The sequence below is a fragment of the Pelodiscus sinensis genome, chromosome 29 (genome assembly GCF_049634645.1).
Source record: "Pelodiscus sinensis isolate JC-2024 chromosome 29, ASM4963464v1, whole genome shotgun sequence".
Classification (NCBI taxonomy): Eukaryota; Metazoa; Chordata; order Testudines; family Trionychidae; genus Pelodiscus; species Pelodiscus sinensis.
Window position 1 is genome coordinate 4,945,840 of NC_134739.1, and position 26,445 is coordinate 4,972,284.

Here is a 26,445-nt window from a genome sequence, read left to right on the forward strand (position 1 = left end):
CCGGGCCACGAGGCCTGTGCCAAGCGAGTGCCACGCTCCGGGAAGCTGGTGACGCGAGCTTAGCACCGGGCCTCGCGTGCCAGGCGGCCCAGGGCACCGCGTTCCCCCGAGCGCCTTGGCAACGCTGTGCGTTTTCTCGCCAGAACTACAGCGAGCTGATTCCGGGCACCACCGTGGGGACCCTCTCCGGTGACTCCAGCAACATCCTGCAGCTCATCATGGAGTCCTACGGGGTGAGCGCCTGCGGCACTTTGGGGGGCTCCTACAGAAAGCAGAGCCAAATGCCGCGGGGGCGGGGGGTCCACAGAATCTCGGCCTTAAAGAGGCACCTGCACTTCGGCTGCTCCCCTGCGCCATCACCTCAGCATGGAGCAGCCCGGCCACACTTGCTGGCCATTTGTGCCCTGAGCAGCCTCGCGGGACCCTGCTGGGCCCATTGGCCTGAGCGCTGCCCAGGGGAGTGAAGTCACTGCCTTGGCCCCTGCCCCGTGGCCCCCATCTCTGCCCCTCCTCCCGGCCCACAGGCCGGCCCTCTGGCTGAGGGCTCTGCGGCCCAGGAAGGACCTGTGGCAAGCAAGCCCCTTCCCTAGCGCCCCTCAGAGACGTGCACGGCGCGAGCCTCCCCCCTCGCCGGGCAGCAGCCGATCCAGCCCAGGCCGGTAGCGGAGGCACGTTGCCACCGTGTGACAGCTGCGTGGTGAGCCCTGGGGAGGAGCCGGCTGGCCCTCTGGCGTTGCCGTAGGCCCGTGTCTCCATGCGGGGAACCCCCCATCCCGCTGCTCGGCTGCTCCCTCGCCAAGCCCTTTCCTAAGCCCCAGTCGTGCCTTGTTCCTCTCTCCCCCAGAAAATCCGCTCCAAGGTGGAGCTGGAGGTGCGCGAGCTGCCGGAGGAGCTGTCCCTCTCCTTCAACGCCACCTGCCTCAACAACGAGGTCATCCCGGGCCTCAAGTCCTGCATGGGACTCAAGATAGGCGACACGGTGAGTCCTGCGGGGAGGGGAAGGGAGTGCCGGCGCGGGAGCTGCCCAGAGCTCGGGGGCTGGCCCAGGCACCAGCTTGGACACATGCCCCAGCCACTGCCCCTGCGGGAGAAGCTCACGCGCTGGCCGGGCTGAATGCAAGAGAGGGACGCTGTACGGACCGGGGCCATCCCTGAGCGCTCGCTGCCCCCCGTGCTGCCCCGTGTCGGCCTCCTGGTCCTGGCTGGGTGGAACGTGCCCGGAAGGGACTGGCCGAGGGCCCTGGTGCTTGAGTCGAACCCCGGCGCTTCCCTCCCCAGGTGAGTTTCAGCATCGAGGCCAAGGTGCGCGGTTGCCCCCGGCAGCAGCAGAAATCCTTCACCATCAAGCCGGTGGGCTTCAAGGACAGCCTGACCGTGGTGGTGGACTTCGCCTGCGACTGCGCCTGCCAGCAGGACGCCGAGCCCGACAGCCCAGCCTGCAGCCAGGGCAACGGCACCTTCGAGTGCGGCGTGTGCCGCTGCTCCCAGGGCCGGCTGGGCTCCCGCTGCGAGTGCTCCGAGGAGGACTACAGCCCCTCGCAGCAGGACAACTGCAGCCCCGGCCCCGGGCAGCCCCTGTGCAGCCAGCGGGGCGAGTGCCTCTGCGGCCAGTGCGTCTGCCACGCCAGCGACTTCGGCAAGCTGACCGGCAAGTACTGCGAGTGCGACGACTTCTCCTGCGTCCGCTTCCGGGGCGAGATGTGCTCGGGTGAGTGGCGCTCTCTTCGGAGGGCTGGGGGTCCCTGGGCGGCGCGCGTCCGTCAGTATTGGCACCGCTCCACCATGCCGCATTCGCCCAGGTTCTGTGAGGAAACGGGGGTTCACGCTCGTCAACTTGATCATTCCCCTCGGCCTCCTCCCGCGCAGCTGGATGCAGGGTTTCTTGTGTTGTACGGGGCTGTGTCGCTGCTCCCAGGCCCCACCCCAGAGGCGGCTGCATTTCCTGGATGGGCGGCACGAGGAATGCCCGAGGAGACCCCTGGTGGCAGGGCAGGGGAGCCCCAGTCGCCCGGCTCCCGCCTGCTCCAGCCAGGCGGGTTAACGCTGCATCTGCTTGTGTCCCTTGGCGCCTGTCACGCAAACAGCCAAGCAAAGCTGTGCCGAGTTCAGGGAGGGAGCAGGCGGCGAGTCTGACTCAGAACAGCATGTCCTGAAAGGCGGCCAGCGAGCCCCTGCCCAGCTCCCCGGACTCCGCTCCGGCCTTCCCGCCCCATCGGAGAGGAGCCCTGGCCCCTTGCGCCAGCAGGTCCAAGCCCTTGACACAGGGAGGGTTTGGGGGGCAGGAGAGGCCCCCAAATCCCCCAAGAGGCCTTACCCCTTGCCAGCCCCTGTCCCGAGGGTGCAGACTTGGGGTTCCCATCAGGGCCCTGGGGGTGCAGCCAGCTCCCCGACTCCCCTTCGCAGCCCCGTGGTGTTTGCCCCCAGATCGGAGCCCTGGCCGGATTGCCCTGAGCCCCTGTCCCGGGGCCCCCCTTGCTCTCCGCGCCCGCCCAGCATTGCCTCACCTCCCCCGTCCCGCCCCCCGGGGGCCCCTCTGCCCTTCCTGTGCTGTCCCCGCCCAGCAGGGAGGCGGGACAGGCAGGCTTGCGTGACTCAGGACGATAAGGGCCATTGCGTGGGGCTGGAAGGAATCCCCCCCCCATTCCCTGGGGGGCTGGCCTTGAGCCAGCTGCTCACGCGCTCCCCTGGCCGTTGTGCAATGCAGCTGCTCCCGACCTTTGGCGGGAGATGGGGAAGCTGGTTATCAGACGATGACAAATTGCAGCCTGGGGGGCGGGGAGCAGGCGCTTATCTCCCAGAGGTGGGTCTGTCCGAGGGAGGGAGGGACGGGGCGGCAGCATCAAAGACCCATGGGGGGGCCCTGCTAACACACCGCTGCCAATCACTCCAGAGGGTAAGGAGATGAGTCAGCACCCGCTGGGTGGGGCTGGGTCCTCGCCCCCCCCCCTTCCCGGCCATGGAGCAATTCAGTCGCGGGCGAGAGGTTTATCGTAACGTCCTTTTCTCGAGTGCCGGGTGCCCTCAGGGTGCCGCTCGACCTTCCCACCTCCATCCTGCCCCGCAGCCCCCCGCCCGCACCTGGCTCTCCTGCTGCCTTTCTGGCCAGCGTCCCCCACCACTCACCCCTGGTTCCCCAGTCTCGTACAATCCCCTGTGCTGAGCCGCAGCGGTGGGCGGAAACGGCAGCCCCACGCAGTTTCCCAAGGCAAGCCTAGCCCAGAGCTGTGGTGCAGCTCCCAGCCACAGGCACCGGCACAATTCTCCACTGCTTCAGGCCCGGGCATCCCACGCCACCCTCCTTGTGCATCCAATACGCCCACTAGGTAAGCTGGGCTCCCCTGGGCCAGCCCCGCAGCCCCAGGCTCTCAGCTCACTGCGCCGGAGCCTGGCTGTTCCTAGGACTTCGGAGCCAGGGCAGGAAACGAGCGAGAGTCGGGATTTCCAGCCAAGCGCCTCTGTCCCTCTCCCGGCTGAGTCCAAACTGACAGAGAAACCAAACTCCAAGCCCCCTGACGGCTGCCTCCCGTGCAGCTGAGCCCAGGGGTGGTTTGTTTTACAAAGGGCTGGGGCGTGGGGCGACCGCGGGGTGGCAGGGGGCTCCCCCGGGTGGGATGAGCACGGGGCGCTGCAGGCCAGAGCTAGGGGGCAAAGCTGCTGGAATAGCAGAGGGCGGGGCAGGGGGCAGAGGGGACGGTCAGGGCTGCCGGGTACTGGGGCGGAGAGAAAGCGCAGGCTGCCGGCGGCTCAGCGCGGCGCCCGTCTCCTGACGCCTTGCGTTCGCCCGCAGGCCACGGGCAGTGCAGCTGCGGGGACTGCCTGTGCGACTCGGACTGGACCGGGGACTACTGCAACTGCACCACCCGCACCGACACCTGCATGTCGGGCAACGGGCTGGTGTGCAGCGGGCACGGCGTCTGCCAGTGCGGGAAATGCGAGTGCCTCCAGGCCGGCTCCTACGGGGACACCTGTGAGAAGTGCCCCACCTGCCCCGACGCCTGCACCATCAAGAAGTGAGGGGCCGAGGGCGCGGCCGGGACTCCAGGGACGCTGCTGCTGGCCGGTGGGGCAGGGCCAGAGCCGGCCCCCGGCTCAGACAGGCTCATCGGGGCCACGCCAGGCGGTGCTCCCAGGGCTCTGCCCAGGGGCTCTGTGGGATGCTCCGACCAGCCTGGCTGCGAGGCCAAGAGGCGGCCGATCTTGCGGGTGACATAAGGGTGGGCAAAGGGGGATGCATGCCCTGGGGGAGCCTCCTGCTCACTCATGGGCTTGGCAGGAGCAGGGTGGAGGCCAGTGCCCGTGGCCGGAGCCAGGTCCCGTTGGGTCGGCCCTGGAAATAGAGGTGCCGGGAAGCAGGAACCACAGGACACAGGTCCAATGCGAAGCGGCTGAGGTCATGGGAGGAGCCCTTCCCCCTTTCTCCTGGGGGCTGGGGGAGCTGCCAGCTGCCAGTGATTTTAGGGGAGTCCCGGCCCTAATGGCTCCGCAGGGATCCCTGGAGCTGCCTGTAGCACCCCCGGAGCCTCCTTAACTGTGGTCCCTCCTCAGGGAGTGCGTGGAGTGTAAGAAATTCGAGCGGGGGACCCTGCTGGAGCAGCAAACCTGCAGCCGCACCTGCCGCGACGAGATCAAGGTGGTGGAGGAACTGGGTGAGCGAGGGAGGGGATGGGCTCTCGCCGGGAACACGGAGCCGGGGGGGGGGGCTGTCGGGGGAGGGAGGGGCACATGGCAGAGAAACGAAGAGCAGGCGGAAAGGGCTGCAGGCTGGCGGCGAGCTCTCAGATCCGGAGCTTCCCCTGGAGTCGGAGCCAGAATCCAAACCTCCCTCTGTGCATGCCGCAGGCAGAGGTGCAAGCGGGGGCGCTAAGGGCCGTGTGTTCCCGGGGCGACGCGAATGGGCGTCTCCCTGGGGCTGTATGGAGACCCCCCCCACCCCACTGAGGGCTGCGTGCGGCCCGGCGGCTTCGTGAGCCCACAGGCGCCGCCGAGCTGAGCTCAGGGCGGGCGTCCCACATCACCCGCGCCTGCACCACGTCTCAGCGCCGCCCCGAGGGCCGCCTCCCTTCCCTGGGCCCTGGCCTTGGAAGCCAGTGCAGGCAAGGGCCGATCCTGGTTCTCTTGCGCTCCACGGGAGGTGGGTCCCTGACCCCCATGACACCAGGACCAGGCTCTAACATGAGTGAAACCAGGGGGGAACGTAAAACGGGCAGGAAGCCAGCGAGCTGAGCTGCAAGCCCTGGGGCGAGCATGTGAGAGGGGTCTGGGGCGCCCCATGGGATTTCATGCCTTGCTCTGACACACCGGGCAGGGCCAGGAGCCTGGGCCCCATGGAGCAGCAGCCGCTCTGGGCCGGGGGCTCTCGGTCAGACCCCCAGGGCAGAGGCCGAATGGCTGCCGACGGCACGGGACAGGGTCCCCAGCCCCGCTTAGCGCCTGGGCCCTAGACAAGCCTCTGGGAGAGCTCGTGGGTCCGGCCCGGCACAGCAGTGTCTGCTCGCCCCACGGGCCCCAGCGTTGCGCTGACGGCCGCTCCGCCCGCAGGCGACACGGGCAAAGACGCGGTGAACTGCACCTACAAGGACGAGAACGACTGCGTGGTGCGGTTCAGTATTACGAGGACTCCAGCGGGAAATCCATCCTCTACGTCATCGAGGAGCCAGGTGAGGCAGGGCGCGAGTGCTGGCCACGGAGGGTTTGCCCTGGGCTTGCCCTGCGCCTGCCGGAGACGCGTCCCACCGGCGCACAGCCAGTTGGCACGGAGGTTAAGGCTGCACTTAGCCTGTCCGGGGGGGGGGGGGGCGGTTAAGGCTGCACTTAGCCTGCCGGAGGGGGGGGGGCGGTTAAGGCTGCACTTAGCCTGTCCGGGGGGGGGGGGCGGTTAAGGCTGCACTTAGCCTGTCCAGGGGGGGCCGTTAAGGCTGCACTTAGCCTGTCCGGGGGGGGCGGTTAAGGCTGCACTTAGCCTGTCCGCGGGGGGGGCCGTTAAGGCTGCACTTAGCCTGTCCGGGGGGGGGTGGTTAAGGCTGCACTTAGCCTGTCCGGGGGGGGGTGGTTAAGGCTGCACTTAGCCTGTCCGGGGGGGGCGGTTAAGGCTGCACTTAGCCTGTCTGGGGGGGGCAGTTAAGGCTGCACTTAGCCTGTCTGGGGGGGGCGGTTAAGGCTGCACTTAGCCTGTCCGGGGGGGGGCGGTTAAGGCTGCACTTAGCCTGTCCGGGGGGGGGTGGTTAAGGCTGCACTTAGCCTGTCCGGGGGGGGCGGTTTAAGGCTGCACTTAGCCTGTCTGGGGGGGGCAGTTAAGGCTGCACTTAGCCTGTCTGGGGGGGGCGGTTAAGGCTGCACTTAGCCTGTCCGGGGGGGGCGGTAAGGCTGCACTTAGCCTGTCCGGGGGGGGCGGTTAAGGCTGCACTTAGCCTGTCCGGGGGGGGCAGTTAAGGCTGCACTTAGCCTGTCCGGGGGGGGTGGTTAAGGCTGCACTTAGCCTGTCCGGGGGGGGGCGGTTAAGGCTGCACTTAGCCTGTCCGGGGGGGGGCGGTTAAGGCTGCAGTTAGCCTGTCCGGGGGGGGGTGGTTAAGGCTGCACTTAGCCTGTCCGGGTGGGGGCGGTTAAGGCTGCAGTTAGCCTGTCCGGGGGGGGCGGTTAAGGCTGCACTTATCCTGTCCGGGGGGGGGCGGTTAAGGCTGCACTTAGCCTGTCCGGGGGGGGGGGGCGGTTAAGGCTGCACTTATCCTGTCCGGGGGGGGGCGGGTTAAGGCTGCAGTTAGCCTGTCCGGGGGGGGCGGTTAAGGCTGCACTTATCCTGTCCGGGGGGGGGCGGTTAAGGCTGCACTTAGCCTGTCCGGGGGGGGCGGTTAAGGCTGCACTTATCCTGTCCGGGGGGGGCGGTTAAGGCTGCACTTAGCCTGTCCGGGGGGGGGCGGTTAAGGCTGCACTTAGCCTGTCCGGGGGGGGGTGGTTAAGGCTGCACTTAGCCTGTCCGGGGGGGGGCGGTTAAGGCTGCACTTAGCCTGTCCGGAGGGGGGGGGTTAAGGCTGCACTTATCCTGTCCGGGGGGGGCGGTTAAGGCTGCACTTAGCCTGTCCGGGGGGGGGGGCGGTTAAGGCTGCACTTAGCCTGTCCGGGGGGGGTGGTTAAGGCTGCACTTAGCCTGTCCGGGGGGGGGGCGGTTAAGGCTGCACTTAGCCTGTCCGGGGGGGGGGTGGTTAAGGCTGCACTTAGCCTGTCCGGGGGGGGGTGGTTAAGGCTGCACTTATCCTGTCCGGGGGAGGGGGGCGGTTAAGGCTGCACTTATCCTGTCCGGGGGGGGCGGTTAAGGCTGCACTTATCCTGTCCGGGGGGGGCGGTTAAGGCTGCACTTAGCCTGTCCGGGGGGGGCGGTTAAGGCTGCACTTAGCCTGTCCGGGGGGGGCGGTTAAGGCTGCACTTATCCTGTCCGGGGGAGGGGGGCGGTTAAGGCTGCACTTATCCTGTCCGGGGGGGGGGCGGTTAAGGCTGCACTTATCCTGTCCGGGGGAGGGGGGCGGTTAAGGCTGCACTTATCCTGTCCGGGGGGGGGCGGTTAAGGCTGCACTTATCCTGTCCGGGGGGGGGGCGGTTAAGGCTGCACTTATCCTGTCCGGGGGAGGGGGGCGGTTAAGGCTGCACTTATCCTGTCCGGGGGGGGCGGTTAAGGCTGCACTTATCCTGTCCGGGGGGGGGCGGTTAAGGCTGTACTTAGCCTGTCCGGGGGGGGCGGTTAAGGCTGCACTTTATCCTGTCCGGGGGGGGCGGTTAAGGCTGCACTTAGCCTGTCCAGGGGGGGCGGTTAAGGCTGCACTTATCCTGTCCGGGGGGGGCGGTTAAGGCTGCACTTAGCCTGTCCGGGGGGGGCGGTTAAGGCTGCACTTATCCTGTCCGGGGGGGGCGGTTAAGGCTGCACTTAGCCTGTCGGGGGGGGCGGTTAAGGCTGCACTTAGCCTGTCCGGGGGGGGCGGTTAAGGCTGCACTTATCCTGTCCGGGGGGGGCGGTTAAGGCTGCACTTAGCCTGTCCGGGGAGGGCGGTTAAGGCTGCACTTAGCCTGTCCGGGGGGGGGCGGTTAAGGCTGCACTTAGCCTGTCCGGGGGGGGGCGGTTAAGGCTGCACTTAGCCTGTCCGGGGGGGCCGTTAAGGCTGCACTTAGCCTGTCCGGGGGGGGGGGCGGTTAAGGCTGCACTTAGTTTGTCCGGGGGGGGCGGTTAAGGCTGCACTTAGCCTGTCCGGGGGGGGCGGATAAGGCTGCACTTAGCCTGTCCGGGGGGGGGCGGTTAAGGCTGCACTTAGCCTGTCCGGGGGGGGGGGGTGTTAAGGCTGCACTTAGCCTGTCCGGGGGGGGGGGGGGCGGTTAAGGCTGCAGTTAGCCTGTCCGGGGGGGGGCGGATAAGGCTGCACTTAGCCTGTCCGGGGGGGGGCGGTTAAGGCTGCACTATCCTGTCCGGGGGGGGGCGGTTAAGGCTGCACTTATCCTGTCCGGGGGGGGCGGTTAAGGCTGCACTTAGCCTGTCCGGGGGGGGCGGTTAAGGCTGCACTTATCCTGTCCGGGGGGGGCGGTTAAGGCTGCACTTAGCCTGTCCGGGGGGGGCGGTTAAGGCTGCACTTAGCCTGTCCGGGGGGGGCGGTTAAGGCTGCACTTATCCTGTCCGGGGGGGGCGGTTAAGGCTGCACTTAGCCTGTCCGGGGAGGGCGGTTAAGGCTGCACTTAGCCTGTCCGGGGGGGGGGCGGTTAAGGCTGCACTTAGCCTGTCCGGGGGGGGCGGTTAAGGCTGCACTTAGCCTGTCCGGGGGGGCCGTTAAGGCTGCACTTAGCCTGTCCGGGGGGGGGGGCGGTTAAGGCTGCACTTAGTTTGTCCGGGGGGGGCGGTTAAGGCTGCACTTAGCCTGTCCGGGGGGGGGCGGATAAGGCTGCACTTAGCCTGTCCGGGGGGGGGCGGTTAAGGCTGCACTTAGCCTGTCCGGGGGGGGGGGGTGGTTAAGGCTGCACTTAGCCTGTCCGGGGGGGGGGGGGCGGTTAAGGCTGCAGTTAGCCTGTCCGGGGGGGGCGGATAAGGCTGCACTTATCCTGTCCGGGGGGGGGCGGTTAAGGCTGCACTTAGCCTGTCCGGGGGGGGGTGGTTAAGGCTGCACTTAGCCTGTCCGGGGGGGGCGGTTAAGGCTGCACTTAGCCTGTCCGGGGGGGGGGGCGGTTAAGGCTGCACTTATCCTGTCCGGGGGGGGCGGTTAAGGCTGCACTTAGCCTGTCCGGGGGGGGCGGTTAAGGCTGCACTTAGCCTGTCCGGGGGGGGCGGTTAAGGCTGCACTTAGCCTGTCCGGGGGGGGCGGTTAAGGCTGCACTTATCCTGTCCGGGGGGGGCGGTTAAGGCTGCACTTAGCCTGTCCGGGGGGGGGCGGTTAAGGCTGCACTTATCCTGTCCGGGGGGGGCGGTTAAGGCTGCACTTAGCCTGTCCGGGGGGGGCGGTTAAGGCTGCACTTAGCCTGTCCGGGGGGGGCGGTTAAGGCTGCACTTATCCTGTCCGGGGGAGGGGGGCGGTTAAGGCTGCACTTATCCTGTCCGGGGGGGGCGGTTAAGGCTGCACTTATCCTGTCCGGGGGGGGCGGTTAAGGCTGCACTTAGCCTGTCCGGGGGGGGCGGTTAAGGCTGCACTTAGCCTGTCCGGGGGGGGCGGTTAAGGCTGCACTTATCCTGTCCGGGGGAGGGGGGCGGTTAAGGCTGCACTTATCCTGTCCGGGGGGGGGCGGTTAAGGCTGCACTTATCCTGTCCGGGGGAGGGGGGCGGTTAAGGCTGCACTTATCCTGTCCGGGGGGGGGCGGTTAAGGCTGCACTTATCCTGTCCGGGGGGGGGCGGTTAAGGCTGCACTTATCCTGTCCGGGGGAGGGGGGCGGTTAAGGCTGCACTTATCCTGTCCGGGGGGGGGCGGTTAAGGCTGCACTTATCCTGTCCGGGGGGGGGCGGTTAAGGCTGTACTTAGCCTGTCCGGGGGGGGGCGGTTAAGGCTGCACTTATCCTGTCCGGGGGGGGCGGTTAAGGCTGCACTTAGCCTGTCCAGGGGGGGCGGTTAAGGCTGCACTTATCCTGTCCGGGGGGGGCGGTTAAGGCTGCACTTAGCCTGTCCGGGGGGGGCGGTTAAGGCTGCACTTATCCTGTCCGGGGGGGGCGGTTAAGGCTGCACTTAGCCTGTCCGGGGGGGGCGGTTAAGGCTGCACTTAGCCTGTCCGGGGGGGGCGGTTAAGGCTGCACTTAGCCTGTCCGGGGGGGGCGGTTAAGGCTGCACTTAGCCTGTCCGGGGGGGGCGGTTAAGGCTGCACTTATCCTGTCCGGGGGGGGCGGTTAAGGCTGCACTTAGCCTGTCCGGGGAGGGCGGTTAAGGCTGCACTTAGCCTGTCCGGGGGGGGGCGGTTAAGGCTGCACTTAGCCTGTCCGGGGGGGGGCGGTTAAGGCTGCACTTAGCCTGTCCAGGGGGGGCCGTTAAGGCTGCACTTAGCCTGTCCGGGGGGGGGGGGCGGTTAAGGCTGCACTTAGTTTGTCCGGGGGGGGCGGTTAAGGCTGCACTTAGCCTGTCCGGGGGGGGGCGGATAAGGCTGCACTTAGCCTGTCCGGGGGGGGGCGGTTAAGGCTGCACTTAGCCTGTCCGGGGGGGGGGGTGGTTAAGGCTGCACTTAGCCTGTCCGGGGGGGGGGGGGCGGTTAAGGCTGCAGTTAGCCTGTCCGGGGGGGCGGATAAGGCTGCACTTATCCTGTCCGGGGGGGGGCGGTTAAGGCTGCACTTAGCCTGTCCGGGGGGGGTGGTTAAGGCTGCACTTAGCCTGTCCGGGGGGGGCGGTTAAGGCTGCACTTAGCCTGTCCGGGGGGGGGGGGCGGTTAAAGCTGCACTTATCCTGTCCGGGGGGGGCGGTTAAGGCTGCACTTAGCCTGTCCGGGGGGGGCGGTTAAGGCTGCACTTAGCCTGTCCGGGGGGGGCGGTTAAGGCTGCACTTAGCCTGTCCGGGGGGGGGCGGTTAAGGCTGCACTTATCCTGTCCGGGGGGGGCGGTTAAGGCTGCACTTAGCCTGTCCGGGGGGGGGCGGTTAAGGCTGCACTTATCCTGTCCGGGGGGGGCGGTTAAGGCTGCACTTAGCCTGTCCGGGGGGGGCGGTTAAGGCTGCACTTAGCCTGTCCGGGGGGGGCGGTTAAGGCTGCACTTATCCTGTCCGGGGGAGGGGGGCGGTTAAGGCTGCACTTATCCTGTCCGGGGGGGGCGGTTAAGGCTGCACTTATCCTGTCCGGGGGGGGCGGTTAAGGCTGCACTTAGCCTGTCCGGGGGGGGCGGTTAAGGCTGCACTTAGCCTGTCCGGGGGGGGCGGTTAAGGCTGCACTTATCCTGTCCGGGGGAGGGGGGCGGTTAAGGCTGCACTTATCCTGTCCGGGGGGGGGGCGGTTAAGGCTGCACTTATCCTGTCCGGGGGAGGGGGGCGGTTAAGGCTGCACTTATCCTGTCCGGGGGGGGGCGGTTAAGGCTGCACTTATCCTGTCCGGGGGGGGGGCGGTTAAGGCTGCACTTATCCTGTCCGGGGGAGGGGGGCGGTTAAGGCTGCACTTATCCTGTCCGGGGGGGGGCGGTTAAGGCTGCACTTATCCTGTCCGGGGGGGGGCGGTTAAGGCTGTACTTAGCCTGTCCGGGGGGGGGCGGTTAAGGCTGCACTTATCCTGTCCGGGGGGGGCGGTTAAGGCTGCACTTAGCCTGTCCAGGGGGGGCGGTTAAGGCTGCACTTATCCTGTCCGGGGGGGGCGGTTAAGGCTGCACTTAGCCTGTCCGGGGGGGGCGGTTAAGGCTGCACTTATCCTGTCCGGGGGGGGCGGTTAAGGCTGCACTTAGCCTGTCCGGGGGGGGGCGGTTAAGGCTGCACTTAGCCTGTCCGGGGGGGGCGGTTAAGGCTGCACTTAGCCTGTCCGGGGGGGGCGGTTAAGGCTGCACTTAGCCTGTCCGGGGGGGGCGGTTAAGGCTGCACTTATCCTGTCCGGGGGGGGGCGGTTAAGGCTGCACTTAGCCTGTCCGGGGAGGGCGGTTAAGGCTGCACTTAGCCTGTCCGGGGGGGGGCGGTTAAGGCTGCACTTAGCCTGTCCGGGGGGGGCGGTTAAGGCTGCACTTAGCCTGTCCAGGGGGGGCCGTTAAGGCTGCACTTAGCCTGTCCGGGGGGGGGGGGCGGTTAAGGCTGCACTTAGTTTGTCCGGGGGGGGCGGTTAAGGCTGCACTTAGCCTGTCCGGGGGGGGGCGGATAAGGCTGCACTTAGCCTGTCCGGGGGGGGGGCGGTTAAGGCTGCACTTAGCCTGTCCGGGGGGGGGGGGGTGGTTAAGGCTGCACTTAGCCTGTCCGGGGGGGGGGGGGGGGCGGTTAAGGCTGCAGTTAGCCTGTCCGGGGGGGCGGATAAGGCTGCACTTATCCTGTCCGGGGGGGGGCGGTTAAGGCTGCACTTAGCCTGTCCGGGGGGGGTGGTTAAGGCTGCACTTAGCCTGTCCGGGGGGGGCGGTTAAGGCTGCACTTAGCCTGTCCGGGGGGGGGGGGGCGGTTAAGGCTGCACTTATCCTGTCCGGGGGGGGGCGGTTAAGGCTGCACTTAGCCTGTCCGGGGGGGGCGGTTAAGGCTGCACTTAGCCTGTCCGGGGGGGGGCGGTTAAGGCTGCACTTAGCCTGTCCGGGGGGGGCGGTTAAGGCTGCACTTATCCTGTCCGGGGGGGGGCGGTTAAGGCTGCACTTAGCCTGTCCGGGGGGGGGCGGTTAAGGCTGCACTTATCCTGTCCGGGGGGGGGCGGTTAAGGCTGCACTTAGCCTGTCCGGGGGGGGGCGGTTAAGGCTGCACTTAGCCTGTCCGGGGGGGGCGGTTAAGGCTGCACTTATCCTGTCCGGGGGAGGGGGGCGGTTAAGGCTGCACTTATCCTGTCCGGGGGGGGGCGGTTAAGGCTGCACTTATCCTGTCCGGGGGGGGCGGTTAAGGCTGCACTTAGCCTGTCCGGGGGGGGGCGGTTAAGGCTGCACTTAGCCTGTCCGGGGGGGGCGGTTAAGGCTGCACTTATCCTGTCCGGGGGAGGGGGGCGGTTAAGGCTGCACTTATCCTGTCCGGGGGGGGGCGGTTAAGGCTGCACTTATCCTGTCCGGGGGAGGGGGGCGGTTAAGGCTGCACTTATCCTGTCCGGGGGGGGGCGGTTAAGGCTGCACTTATCCTGTCCGGGGGGGGGCGGTTAAGGCTGCACTTATCCTGTCCGGGGGAGGGGGGCGGTTAAGGCTGCACTTATCCTGTCCGGGGGGGGGGCGGTTAAGGCTGCACTTATCCTGTCCGGGGGGGGGCGGTTAAGGCTGTACTTAGCCTGTCCGGGGGGGGGGCGGTTAAGGCTGCACTTATCCTGTCCGGGGGGGGCGGTTAAGGCTGCACTTAGCCTGTCTAGGGGGGGCGGTTAAGGCTGCACTTATCCTGTCCGGGGGGGGCGGTTAAGGCTGCACTTAGCCTGTCCGGGGGGGGCGGTTAAGGCTGCACTTATCCTGTCCGGGGGGGGCGGTTAAGGCTGCACTTAGCCTGTCCGGGGGGGGGCGGTTAAGGCTGCACTTAGCCTGTCCGGGGGGGGGCGGTTAAGGCTGCACTTAGCCTGTCCGGGGGGGGGCGGTTAAGGCTGCACTTAGCCTGTCCGGGGGGGGGCGGTTAAGGCTGCACTTAGCCTGTCCGGGGGGGGCGGTTAAGGCTGCACTTAGCCTGTCCGGGGGGGGCGGTTAAGGCTGCACTTAGCCTGTCCAGGGGGGGCGGTTAAGGCTGCACTTAGCCTGTCTGGGGGGGGCGGTTAAGGCTGCACTTAGCCTGTCCGGGGGGGGGGCGGTTAAGGCTGCACTTAGCCTGTCCGGGGGGGGCGGTTAAGGCTGTACTTAGCCTGTCCGGGGGGGCGGTTAAGGCTGCACTTAGCCTGTCCGGGGGGGCGGTTAAGGCTGCACTTATCCTGTCCGGGGGGGCTAATGGCCATGCTTAGCCTGTCCAGCCCTCTGAGAGGCCGGCGGAGAACGCGCCTGATGGTTTCATGACATTCAGAGCAGACACTTCCTGTCTCTGTCTCGCTGCTTCGCTCAGCAGCTTCCCGGCTCCCCACGCCGGCCGCAGGGAGCAGACGTCTCCCCAGCCCGGCCCTGCCTCCTCCCCAGAGCTCGGCCCATCGGGTGCCTTCCCACGCGCGAGCTGCACGTCCCTCGCGGCGGGAACAGCCTGTCCGAGCGGAAGAGAGCCCCTGTCGCTCCACGCGCTGGCCGGGGGCGCTGAGAGCAAGGCGAGACCCGCGTTACCCGGCCCAGGCAGCCTGGCCCACTCACAGCACAAGAGCTCGGCTGTCTTCAGTGTCTGACCTGCGCAGCTTCCCAGCACCCTGCCCAGACAGTCTGGGAATCTCAGCCCTTTAAAACCCGGCCCCCGGACCCAGCCTGGATCGGCCTGGTCCGTCCTGCAGACATGGCTGGGGGCTCAGTGGAGCCAAAGGGAGGGAGGGTGCATTGCAGGGGGCTTTGGGTGCCAGGCTGCCTGCACAAGTACCTCGGGGGGCTTCAGTGCAGGGCCCAGCCTGCATGCCGGCACACGATGCTGCCCTCTAGTGGCATAGGATAACAGACCTGCTACTGCTGCTGGCGGAAGGAGCTCCCCTTCAGCATAGCTGCCCCGGGCAGGGTGCAGGAGCTAGAGCAGATGTGCTGGGTAAAGCAGAGAGTATCGGAGCACTGATTCCTTCTCTCCCTTGCCAGACTGTCCCAAGGGACCAGACGTCCTGGTGGTTCTGCTCTCGGTGGCTGGAGCCATCTTGCTCCTCGGCCTGGCCACACTGCTCATCTGGAAGCTCCTGGTCACCATCCACGACCGGCGGGAGTTCGCCAAGTTCGAGGAAGAGCGGGCGAGGGCTAAGTGGGACACGGTAAGAGGCGCTGGCCCCGGGGCTCCTCCATCACAGGGGGGCGGGGTGACTGTAATCGGCTGCCACGCCCTGCTCCCTTCTCGCGGGGGGGGGGGGGCAGGACCCCAGAAGCCCTGGGTATCCGGGGCTGGCGGGTCAGAGGGGCTGTGGGCAGAGCCACGAGGTGCTGAGAAGCCAGGAGATACTCGGTCGGGGGTGCTGGGAGGGGAAAATCCAGGGCACTGGGGGGGGGGGAGGGCCGTCCATAGACATGCCGGTCAGCAGGGCTGCACATGTGCAGGGGAAAGCGTCCCAGCCAGCGGCCTTTTCCTGTCCCCCCCTCCCCTGAGCACGTCTTTCTGACTCACACGCCTCCTGCTTTTCCATCCCCGAATGCCTGCCCGACGGTACAGCTGGAAAGGCTGAGACACGGGGGGCGGGGGGGACTGCGGAAGGCTCAGCCGCCTGCAGGATTCGAGGCTGCACTTCACTTCTCTGGGGCCCCCGGCAGGGCCCGAGCGTCAGCTGGGATCCTCAGGCCCCCTTCTGTGAAATGCAGCTGTCCCCTTGGCCGGACACTGCACAAAGCACACAGTGCTGACCTGCTGGTGCCCCTCACTCCCGACCTGCAGCCCCTGCACCCCAGCCCTGGGCTCCCCACACCCAGCTCTGCCAGTGCCATTCCTGACCAATAGCTCCTACCAGCCCAGTCCTGCCTCTAGCTCCCCTGGTGCCCCCCAATCCCGACCCACAGCTCCTGCCAGCCCAGCCCTGCTCCCCCGCCCCCGACTCCCAACCCACAGCCCCGTGCCAGCCCAGCCCAGGACTCTCCCATCTCTGCCAGTGTCCCTCTCCCCCAGTTCCACCTCTGCCACTAACCCACTCTGTGTCCCTGGTCAAGTCACTCTGTGTCACAGTCTCCCCATCTGTAAAGGGGAGATGGTGCCATTTCTTCCTTGGTGCTTTGTGAGTGGCTGGCGAGCAGGCTGGGTGACACGATGTACATTGTGTTTCTGTTACAGACCAACAACCCCTTATACAAGGGTGCCACCTCGACCTTCACTAACATCACGTACCGCGGGAATTCATAAGGAGGCCTGACTTCCCCTCCCCCGGCACCGGCCATGGGCACCGCTCCAGAGCGTGGGCGATTCATGTTTACAGAGGACCGGGCGTGTGTGTCCCCAACAGTGTGTGTCTGTAATTTAATGACGATCGCTCAGGCTGTCGCCAGGGACCTGGCGTCTGTGTCACTCCACTGTACCGCGGGGCTGGGCCTCTCTCCAGCCTCACCAGGGCCTGGCCGAGGGAGGCCTGCCTGGCGCTGGAATTGGCCTGCCCTTCCGCACACGCTGTGGGCCGGCCTGCCGGGACTGTGAGCTCTACTGCAGGCAGGAGCCTTCGGGCTGAGTCGGACGCAGGATGGACAAGACGAGCGTCCGGCTCCAGCCCAGAAGGAAAAGCGCTGACCTGCGGCCGGGGCCAGGAGCCCAGGGGTCCCTGGAGACGTGCTGGACCCTCCCCACCACTGGCCAGCCCCACTGCTCCCTGCTGGCCAACAGCACAGCCCTGGTGGGATGCTGAACTGTCTCCCCCAATGGGCCACTGGCCCAGCCACTCCCCCTAGGAGCCACGTGGCCCCCGAGAAGGCCTAGGCCCTGCCGTGTGCAGCTCCCTCACCCCCCATCGCCCCGACTTTGTGCCACGAAGCAGATGATTGTAGCATTGGCCCTGCCATTGCCCCAGCTGCTCCCGGACCCCCGGGCAGGCTGGGTTGTGCTGGGCCAAGACCCCACTGACCACAGCTCTCACCTCTCCCGCATGACTGTGACGCAGGGGACTGCAAAAGGATGTGACACCCGCTTCCCCGAGACCTGCTCAATCCCCAGCCAGCTCCACCAGGATCCCCAACCCGCAGGGAGTGGCCGACAGCCTGGGGCCCTAGAGCCCTCCCTGTGCCTCAGTTTCCCCCTCTGTGCCATGATGCTGATGCACCTTTGCAATCCAACGGCGGAAAGTGCTAGCCAGTGTAAATGCTAAGAAATGAATCCGGGGGCGCGCCAGCCACGGCGTGGGGCCAAATTCCCCCCGGTGTCACTGCAAGGGAGTGGGACACTGGGGCGTTGGCCCCTTGGACACAGCCCCTTAGCTCTCTCCTGGGAACAGCAGCCAGAGATTTGGGGGAGCTTCCTGCCAAGGGGCCAGTGCAAGAGACGGGGGCTCAGGACTCCTGAGTTCTCTTCATTCTGCCACCATCTCCCTGCACAACCTGGGCTGTGCCACGCCAGGCCTCAGTTTCCCCCCCACCTTGCACAGACTGGGTCTCAAGGGCCTGACCTACCTCCTGCGTGGCGTGCCGGGCTTTGTGAGTGGCGGTTCATGTGCTTGGAGCTCCTCAGCGGTGCTCTGTCCAGGCTAAGGAAGCATGTCACCCCTGACAGTGATTGGGGGAGGGTTGGCAAGGGGGGCGTCGCTTCCCAGACCCACGCTGGGGAGCGAGTTCCCCTCTGCGCAGGACGGCGGCCAAGGCCTGTTTCCGGGCGGGGCCTGGAACCCCGCCCTGCGCGGACGTGTCGGGGGGACTCGGCCCTTGGGCTGCTCTGCGGATCTAACCGTGGCCGAGCCAGGCGTGCTGCCTCCCGGGGACCACCTGACCGGGCGGGCCACAGGAGAGCTGGGCAGGGCACCTTCCGGGCCTCCCTGGGATACCAGGCAGCACAGCTGTTACTGAGCATGGCTGGCTGGCATCCCCCGCAGTTTGGACTTATGTCCAGTCCAGTGCCCCCAGCCCTCCCACGTGTTGGCTACAGCCCACCTCCAGCCCACGTTAGCTCCTGCGCGCTCCCAGGGGAGCCTCGGCTACACCAGCCACCCCCCACGGCAGCGCAGGATCCCCCGTCCTCCCACAAGCACCTGCAGGGGTTTGGCGCGAGCTTCAGAAATGAGCCCTGGGCACGACTGAGATCGGCCCAACCTCCGACTTTTTATACAGCACCCAATAAAAAGGTTTTGCACTATCGAGGGCTTCGGAGCACGTCTGGTCTTTGGCTGCAGGGCAGCGCTCGGCCCCAGCTGGCCTCTCGGGGGCCGCTCCGGGCAGCAGCGGGTGCTGGGTGAATGGTGGATGTGGCAGGCCGCTGGCAAGTTTGGAAAATCAGAAGAAAACGTGTGTTGGGTCCGACGGTGAATGCTCGGGACATTTTTAGCGAATCGAAATGGGGAAGGGGCTTGGATCGGACACGGAGGTTTTGTTTCAACCAAATCGAAGCAATTGGGGCCGTTTTTAACACGATGTTTTTAGCTAAATGGAAGGGAAGTTGGAACTGAACAGTGGGGTTGGCGGGGGAGGGGGTCTATCAGAGCCCGTCCGGGCATAGCAATGCATGGTAACAAGGGTGGCAAAGCTGCAGTCAGAGAGGAGGCTCCGTCTGGCCCTGGGCCAGATGAACAGAAAGCCCCGAGCTGTGAAGAGAAGCGCCAGATAGGAGGGGTCTGGCCTGCTCCTGCCCCAAGCCAGGGCACTCCTGGCCCCTCTGAGGCGTGACTCGCTTTGGGGCAGACCCACACGGTGCCTGGCAGCCGCGCGCTGGCCCGCTGGAGCTGGTATCGGGCTAGGACGCGGCGAGGCGTTCCACGTGCAGAACGACGGGGCCACGATGGGCAGGTCTGGAGACCACGTAGGAAATGACACTGAGGTCGGGGGCCTATCGCCTCGCGTATTTCAAGGACATTTCAGAAGAGCTTATTTCGTCATTGGCGCTGTCTACCCGGCGCCGAATTCCGAAGTAACCCGCTATTCCGGAACGCCCCCTGCTCCGCGTGGAGCGAGGTTACAGGGACGGCCGCGTAGCGAGCCCGTGATAGCCCGAAATACCGGGCTGGTTTCAAAGACGCAGAATAGCTATTTCGGGCTACTGGAAGTGTCCCCAGCTCGCGCCGCAGCGCAGACGTGCCCTGGGAGTTCCCATTCCCCGCCGGGGCGGAGCTAGGGGTGGCGTGACGTGGTTTCCATTCTAGGCAGAGTTTTGACCGTGTTCCCGGGGCGGGGGGAGAGGGAGGCCGTTCAAGAAAGCAGCCAGTGCCCGGCCCTCACAGCCCTGGCACAAAGGACGAGCCTGGGCCTTGCACAGGAGGGAGGCGTTTCCCGAGACGGAATCCAGGGCCGGATCGGGCCGCTGTCCGTTGGCAAAGGAGACTCTAGCTGAGGCCACTCGGAGACCCGTTTTCCTGGGGGGCCGGCAGAGAAGAGCTTGGCAGGGGCATAAGGCCTGGGCATGCCCTGTGGGGAGCATCTCAGCCCCCAGCCGGATGGGCTTGTGTATGCAGCAGAGCAGAGCAGCCGGTGCGGCGCCCTGGAGAATTCAAGCCCCGTTGCTGGCCACGGGAAACCGAACCTGGCCCAGGGCAGGGGCTGTTGCAGGGTTTATGTACCCTGGTGGGGGGCGGGGGAAATTGCCAGGCGCATGGAGAGAAGGGGAGAGGGAAGCCCCCCATCCACAGAGATCAAGTCAATGTCTGTGTCCCCTTAAACACCTCAGCACCACCTGGGCCCACCCCTCTCCTAGTGGGGGAGGGGATCGATCGATCAGACCGCCCCCCCCCCCCGCTCCTCATTGCCAGCTGGGGGTACTGAGCAGGGACAATGGGGAGCTAGGCAGGAAGATTCACGGCAATCGCACTCGGAGCCAGATCCAAGCCCCCCTACGGCGCCGTCGGTCTCCCTGCCGTGCAGAGCTGGCTGACCCCGGGAACGACACAGCAGGCCCAGCGGCCAGGCTGACGTGGGGGCACCGGCTGTATGGGGGCTGGGCATGGGGCTAGGGGGCGTGGCCACAACCTGTCCATTGGGGTGATGTGGCAGCGAGGTGCAGCTAGGACAGCCCTGAGGCTGCTCTAACGTGCTCCCAGGCTCGGGCCAGCGCGAAGAGGGAAGAGCCCCAGGCTCTGGCGCCTGGCACACTGTGACATCAGCCGGAACAGTGACATCAGGGAGCCAGGCACGCGCTCCGGGCTGCACGTTCCTCCAGACCAGGACTGTCACAAGGCCCCGCCCGGGCCCAGAGCCCCCGCCCGGAGCCAAGGCCGAGGTCGTTTTCATGATCTGGTGGCGGGTGAGTAGTCCTGGGACACCCATCGAGCCCGGCCAGGTGGTGCCAACCCTGCCCCATCGCCTGCCTGGCCACCGTCCCAGGCGGGTCGTTCAGGAGTGTGGGTGCCAGGCGAAGATAGATCACAGTCTTGCTCCTAATCCCAGGGTGAGTTGGGTGCAAAACGTTCACACGAGGGCCCATGGATTTGGGTGGCAGGGCCTTGTCCGTTCTCCCATAGACAGCTGAGGATCTGAGTTCAAGTCAAGGGTAAGAGGCACCAGCGGGTTGGGTGTGGGACAAGCAGGGTGGGTAGCGGGGGGGTGAAGGTTAAAGTTCAGGGGCATTGGCAGAGCTGGTGGGCGCAGGGCTAGGCTGGCAGGGGGCTGTGGGACAGGGGTGAAGGGAACCGAATCCTGGGGAGCGGATGGAGGCCGGGGTGGCACCCAAAATGGGCAGTTGTCATTGGCTCATCGCTGCTTTGCGCACTGGCTGGGGGAGGTGGCTTGAGAGCAGCCTTCTCGCTGTGTCAGGCCGGCCTCTCCGACCACAGCCCGGAGTCCCTGCCCTTGGTCTTGGGCAGGTGAGAGCCTGTTCCCCTCCTGCCAGGGTTTGCACGGAGGGGGGGGGGGGTGCGTTCCTCAAACCGGGGCGACCAGCCAAACGCTCATTGCGAACCCAGGTTTGGGTTGTGCTGGGGCTGCAGCAAACAGCCTGGCTCCATACATTTGACACGCTTGGTCCAGCTTTGACCTTCTCTCTCTTTTCCCTGCCCCTCTCTCCCTCGCATCGGCTTCGCTTTCTGCAAGCCAGAAACTCAGATTTGGTTTCCACTTGGAAGCTGGGGGAGTGAAACTTTCTGGCAACTTTTGAAACTTTTTTGCCTCCCTCCACATTTGAACCGGGAAGTTCACCAAGCCCAGCTCTGGTTCGTGGGCACGTCCTGGTTTGACAAAACACGGAAACGGTCCTGCGCCGTTAGGGCTGGTGTCAAGCGGCTCCGGGGACGGCCTGGCCGGGGCAGTTTCTCTAGAGCAGCCGGGGCACAGAAGGGCCCTCGGAGCGGAGAGGTTTCTTCTGCAGGTCCAGAACTCCAGCGAGCCCAGGGGTGGCCCTGTGACTTCCCCTAGCTGAGGATCTCTGCCCCGGCTTGCAGCTCATTGCTGGACCCAGAGCTGACCTCCTGCCGCGTCTACTTCCCGGAGCAATGAGCGATCCTGGAGCTGGAGGTGGCCTTGGCTTGTACTATCGCTTCCTAGAGGCCCACACGGGCATCTCCCCTTGAAACGAGTGGGAAATGTGCCTCGCAGGTCCTCCGCCGTCGCAGCCAGCACTAGGGATGTTAGATGCCAGTTGTTTCCGTAATCGTGTAGCCGCACCAATTGTTAGCGGTTACACGGTTATTAAAATACCCCCCCCCCCTCCCGGAGGTGGGGCTGGCGGCCAGTGTGCTCCCAGCTCCTGGCCCCACTCCCAGGGAGCCCTCGGCCCCCCCCACTGCTGTCTGTTTAAAAATCAGCTCTCCATGCACACTGGCTCCTGCCTGCTGCCCCGTCCTGCTGCCTTGGACAGAGGCAGCAGCGATTCCTGTCTGTGGGGGCCATCCTGAGCTTCCCACGGACTGAGGCTGGTCCCGCATCCCGCCTGTCGTGGCCTCCCCCACCTCCTGCACTGCTGTCTCCTGGGGGGGGGGGGGCAGCTCTGTGGGAGCCGATAAAAGCCACTTCCCACATGTACTGGCTCCTGCCTACCCCCCTCATCCTTCACGCTGCTGCTTCTCTATGAGAGGCATCAGCGCCGGGGAGGGAGGGACAGGCGGCTCCCTGGTGCTCGCGGGGAGCTGGCTTTTAAACCGGCTTCCCCCAGGCACTGGCTCCCCGCGCTGCTGCCTTTGCGGGAAGCAGCAGGGTGGGAGTAGGTGGCACCGTGAGAACCAGCACCCCACCGGCACCAGCTCCCACCTCGCCCCCACCCCGCTGACTCTAATACAGAGGCGCGGCGGGGGGGAGGGGAGTGCATGTCGTTTGGATTCATTGAGAAGCCCAGGCTTCTGGTTAATCGTTTCAATGTCTGTACGCTGACCTCCCTGGCCAGCACACACACCAGGGAACGCATTCCAGGGAGCAGCACAGATGCTGGCTTGCATTCCTGCCTGTCTCCACAGGGCTCCTCCTCCACTCCCCGCGCTTTGCATCATTAACCTTTCCTGGCCTGCCCAGCTCACCCAACTGTTGTTTAACCCCGGCTGACATTCCCAGCCGCTACGGTCAGCTGACGCTTTCTTCTCTAGCTTGGCCCACGATCAACCCAGGGCCCCCGGGGGCCACGGCAACCGGCCTTCCCTGGACGCTCTGATGGGCTTCTGTCTCCTTCACCCTGCCAGGTGTCTGCAGGAGGAAAGCCTTCCTGATGGGCTTTGCGTCTCCTTTGTGTCTCCAGGGCTGTGTCTAGACGACACCTCTCTGTCGAAAAAGGGTTTATTTTTTGAAAGATCCGCGTCAAGACTGCCGGGGGGGGGGGTTCGAAAAAGCTCCGTTTCAAAAAAAAGCGGCGGCCATGTTTATGCTAATGAAGCTCGGGATATTTAAATCCCCACTTCATTAGCAATTTCGACGTGCCTAATCTACAGCTCTCTGTCGACAGAGAGGTATAGTCTAGACCAGGGGTTCGCAACCTTTTTCAGTCCCCGTACCTCCTTGGCTTTTAGTAAACCTTCCCGTACCCCCTATTCAGTATGAAAGGAAATAAATTCTAGACTCTAGAATCCACAACTTTTTTCACTAACACGACTACTTTTGGAATATTTCAATTAGGATAATCTAGTTATTTACCAAATATTCCCCGTACCCCCTTGACAAGCTTCTCGTACCCCCTGGGGGTATGCGTACCCCAGGTTGGGAATCCCTGGTCTAGACGTACCCCAGGTGGCTGCTGGTGGAAAACCCTCACTCCTTCCCCTTTCAGGCCACTGGGGGAGAGTTCCCAGAGGTGAGGGAACCTTCCTCACTGGAGGCAGAAGAGAAGGATGGGGACCGGGACACGCTAAGGCCGCTCGGGCCATAGCAGGGGACAGTGTCATTAGCAAAGGCCTGGCTCCGGCTATGAGCCTACCCGGGCGAGCCCCTCGCAAGCAGCCTCAGGCCTGGTGTGCCCTGCAGCAGAGCGAAGACGGGAGTGACTGTAACAACTCCCAGGAGGGATCCCTGGAGACGGACAGAGCCCTGGTTCTCTTTGGCTCAGCTTGTGCTCCCCAGTGTCACCGCCCAGGGGCCTGGAGTCAGCAGTCCCAGATGGGACTCTGGTGCCTGAAGCCCATGGGCTGTGTGACCAGACCCCCTTGGGGGGTTGCTCAGAAGGGATGTGAGAAATGGAAGAGTTGCCCTGACAGCAAAATAGCAGAGAGGTGATCCCCGTGACTGTGCTAATTAACTGAGCTCTAAGCAGGGTCGTTACACTGCCAGGCGCTGGCCTGGGGTGGTGGGGGTGGATTTGCAGGCATAGGCACCAGCATGTATGTGCGCACGTGAGCCAACACTGCCCCCTACAGGATGGAAACAGTGCAGCAACCTGCCTTTGTGGGTGTCCATCGGTGAACGCAGGCCCCTGTATCCGCCTGTCTCCTCACATGGCTGCTAAGCAGCTCCAGGACAGGCTGCCCCCAGGAATGCTCTGCCATGTACTACGAGCGAGACACCGCACCCTGCCCCACACCCTCCCCAAGGCTGCTGTGCTGTGGCACATCCCTGGGCGGAGGGTTCCCCAGTGTGCAGACACTGTCTAGCTGCAGGGTCGGCAGCAGACTCTTCTAGTCTGTAAACAAGAACCCTTGGTCTAGGAGAGTTTAGCTTAATGGCTAATATCAATAATGTTAGCCCTTATCTCAGGGCAGTACAGCCTATCAGTTAGAGTCAATGGGGTAGGGGTGGCTCCCCCGGTAGGGGGACCCAGGCCCACCCTACTCCATCTGGTCCCAACCAAGGGCCCTGTGAGCGGCAGAGCGTTCTACCACTCGCTCAGCGGGGACTCCGACCGAAACACGCCGAGCTCACCTGGGTGGGAGATACCTTCCCTGGGTCACTCCCTACCAGTGCTAGGAGGGCGACGTCCCACATGGTCCCTGGGTCTTCTGGCTTCTCCCTGGGCTCCTCTGGTGCTAGGAACTCACAGCGGTCTCCTGGGTGCCCGCTGTCTAAGTCGCTGGCTGGTGCAGCCCTGGCAGTCGTGGTCCCGGTCCTGGTCCTTCGGAGGCCAGCACAGACTGAGCTGCTCTCCTGCCTTTTATACTGCCCCAGCAGTTGGAGCATGCCCAGTCTGGGTAAAGGGGAGGGATTTCCTCCGCCAACCGGGTTTTAACCCCGCCTGCTTCCGTGGGGTGCGCTGAGGTGGGAGCGCGGGCAGCCACAGCCAGGGATGTTCGGTCCTTTCCCCTTTATGCAGCGTTGAAGCGGCCGGGGAGCAGGCCGAGGCAGCCATGGACCTCTGGGAGCCGCCGGACCAGCACATCCGGCGGGAGCCGCCCCTCTGCTCCGTCATGCAGGCTTGGCAGCAGCCCTCCGGCCATGGCGCAGCCGGGGGCAAGGACGAGCCGCCGCTCTCCCCCGCCACCGAGGCGCCGCAGCAGCCCCGAGGCTCTTGCCCACAAGCCAAGTAAGCGGGAGGAGCGCGCGGCACGGATCCGTCCCGTCGTGGGCCTGGGCTGGCGCCTCTCCCGTTCCCCTGCCGCAGCCATGCCCCGGCCCGGGGTGCATCCATCGCACTGTACTGTGAACGCCAGGCCTGCGAGAGGCCGGGGGCGGGGTGGGGGGGTCACTCAATGAGATTCCTGTGGGGCAGGCTAGGGCCTGGCTCTGGGATCCCCTGCTGCAGCATCCTTCCCCGGAGGCGCCAGCTTGGGTCCCACCTCCGGCAGCTGGGGGTGAGGCGCAGGCAGCTAGAGACCGGCCCGGGTAATGGCCTTGAAGCCAGCGGGGCTTCCCTGTCCTTGAGGTGGGGCACCCCTGAGGGGAGGGTAACCGGGCTCCTTCCCCCACCCCCACCTTCCTATCTCTCTCACGCTTGCAGTAGCTGCGGGCTCGCTGGAGCTGCGACGGCCCTTCTCCCTGGGGCTCAGCCGGGGGCGTGCCGCGAGCTGACACGCCGTACGCACAGCCCCCTGGCCATCTGTGGGGAGGGACCAGGGGCCCCCCAACCTGAATGCACCGGCCCCTCCAGCTGCAGCCGTGGCTGGAGTTCCCCATTGCCACCTGCGACCCCCCCAGGGGGCATCTGGCGATGTTCGGTCAGTCCGGCCTCCTCCCTCATCACCAGCCCTTCCGCTCTGCACCGCAGCATGGCTGGGCCGCTCAGGCGAGCGAACCCTGGGCCATCCTCCCCCGTTGCCCTGGGCCTGACTGAGCCCCCGCTTAGCTCTTTGCCCGGAGCGAGAGAGGGGGCTCGGGCTGTGCCCTGTGCGACGGGCCCCGGCTTCCTGTGCAAAGATGCATCTGCAGGAAAGCACGTTCGGGGGTGCAGGCGAAGCTCCCGCTGAGCCCAGGCTGGGATGTTCTGGCCAGAGCGGGATCCCGGGTGAAGTTCCCCAACCGCTCAGGCCTCTGGAGTCAGATTGGGGCTCAGCCTGTTACATGGACAGTCCCATGTCAGGGTCTTGCGCTCGGCCAGGCCCCAGGTTCAACAAGGCCAGATCCAGCATCCTTGCTTGGTCCCATCTCTGATAAAAAGCTGCCAGTCTCTAAAAGCAGAAGCAGAAAATAGCGCCCAGACCCTAATCCCTGGGTGTGTCTCTGCAATTCAGGCCGTATTCTGCGCAGGCGTCGCCGAGGCTTGTGAAACGCAGGCAGCACGTCCCAAAGGCTGATAAAGCAACTGAGGTGAGACCGACACGCGTGTGAGCACACGTTTACACGGTGACGCACGTCGGGTTGCCAGGTGTCCAGTTTTCGCCCAGATTTCCTGTTTCCCTCGGACGGAAACTCAGCTGGAACAATTTTCCTCTGCCACATCTGTTGGGGGCGGAGGAGTGAGGAGTGCGGGGCTAATTAAAGGCACAGTGACCTTTTGTTGTTTTTGTTTAACAACTTTGGTGTCCCCCTTTTTTTTTCTCAACAAAATTTTTTCCCAGTGTTTTTTTGGGGGGGGGGGTGCCTGGTATATTTTGTTAAACCATCTGGCAACCTTAGACTCATGCGCTCTTGCGGGCACATATGTGAAGGCTCCCTGCTGCACCCAGAATCTATTTCCAGCTTTGTTCTCCAAACACATGGTTCTCAGGCACTGCGCCTTCTAATTTTTTCCATCCCTGTGCGGAATAAATGTTTATGTGCACCCAGGTATGTGCAGATGTGCACCACCAGTAGAAACACATGCTCGGGTTGTGGGTGCTCGGTTAATCAGCTGGGGGGCTTTTGAATCCTTCCCGGGTGAGCCGCCCAAGTGCTCAGCTTACAGGGAACACTATTCTC

The 26,445-nt window shown here is 65.2% G+C and overlaps 2 protein-coding genes across 15 annotated transcripts in view; both read left to right on the forward strand.

Moving 5' to 3' along the window:
* The window catches only part of ITGB3 (integrin subunit beta 3), a 47,011-nt gene extending 29,092 nt beyond the window's left edge, over nucleotides 1-17,919 (forward strand). Inside the window, 9 exon segments of the mRNA XM_075911709.1 lie at nucleotides 144-233; nucleotides 845-979; nucleotides 1,279-1,708; nucleotides 3,788-4,010; nucleotides 4,546-4,646; nucleotides 5,539-5,601; nucleotides 5,604-5,657; nucleotides 14,755-14,921; nucleotides 15,923-17,919. Of these exon segments, the coding sequence (XP_075767824.1) occupies nucleotides 144-233; nucleotides 845-979; nucleotides 1,279-1,708; nucleotides 3,788-4,010; nucleotides 4,546-4,646; nucleotides 5,539-5,601; nucleotides 5,604-5,657; nucleotides 14,755-14,921; nucleotides 15,923-15,991 (1,332 nt within the window). The 3' untranslated portion in view covers nucleotides 15,992-17,919.
* A 145-nt stretch (nucleotides 17,920-18,064) lies between these two features.
* The window catches only part of EFCAB3 (EF-hand calcium binding domain 3), a 109,902-nt gene continuing 101,521 nt past the window's right edge, over nucleotides 18,065-26,445 (forward strand). For 13 of the 14 annotated variants that reach the window (XR_012898082.1, XM_075911695.1, XM_075911700.1 and 10 more), the window contains exons 1-3: nucleotides 18,065-20,011; nucleotides 24,425-24,634; nucleotides 25,779-25,854. Coding sequence is in view for 13 of the 14 variants with exons in the window: in XM_075911695.1 (XP_075767810.1) it covers nucleotides 24,459-24,634; nucleotides 25,779-25,854 (252 nt within the window). In the remaining variant the exon portion in view is untranslated. The other variant, XM_075911696.1, reaches the window with a different exon arrangement.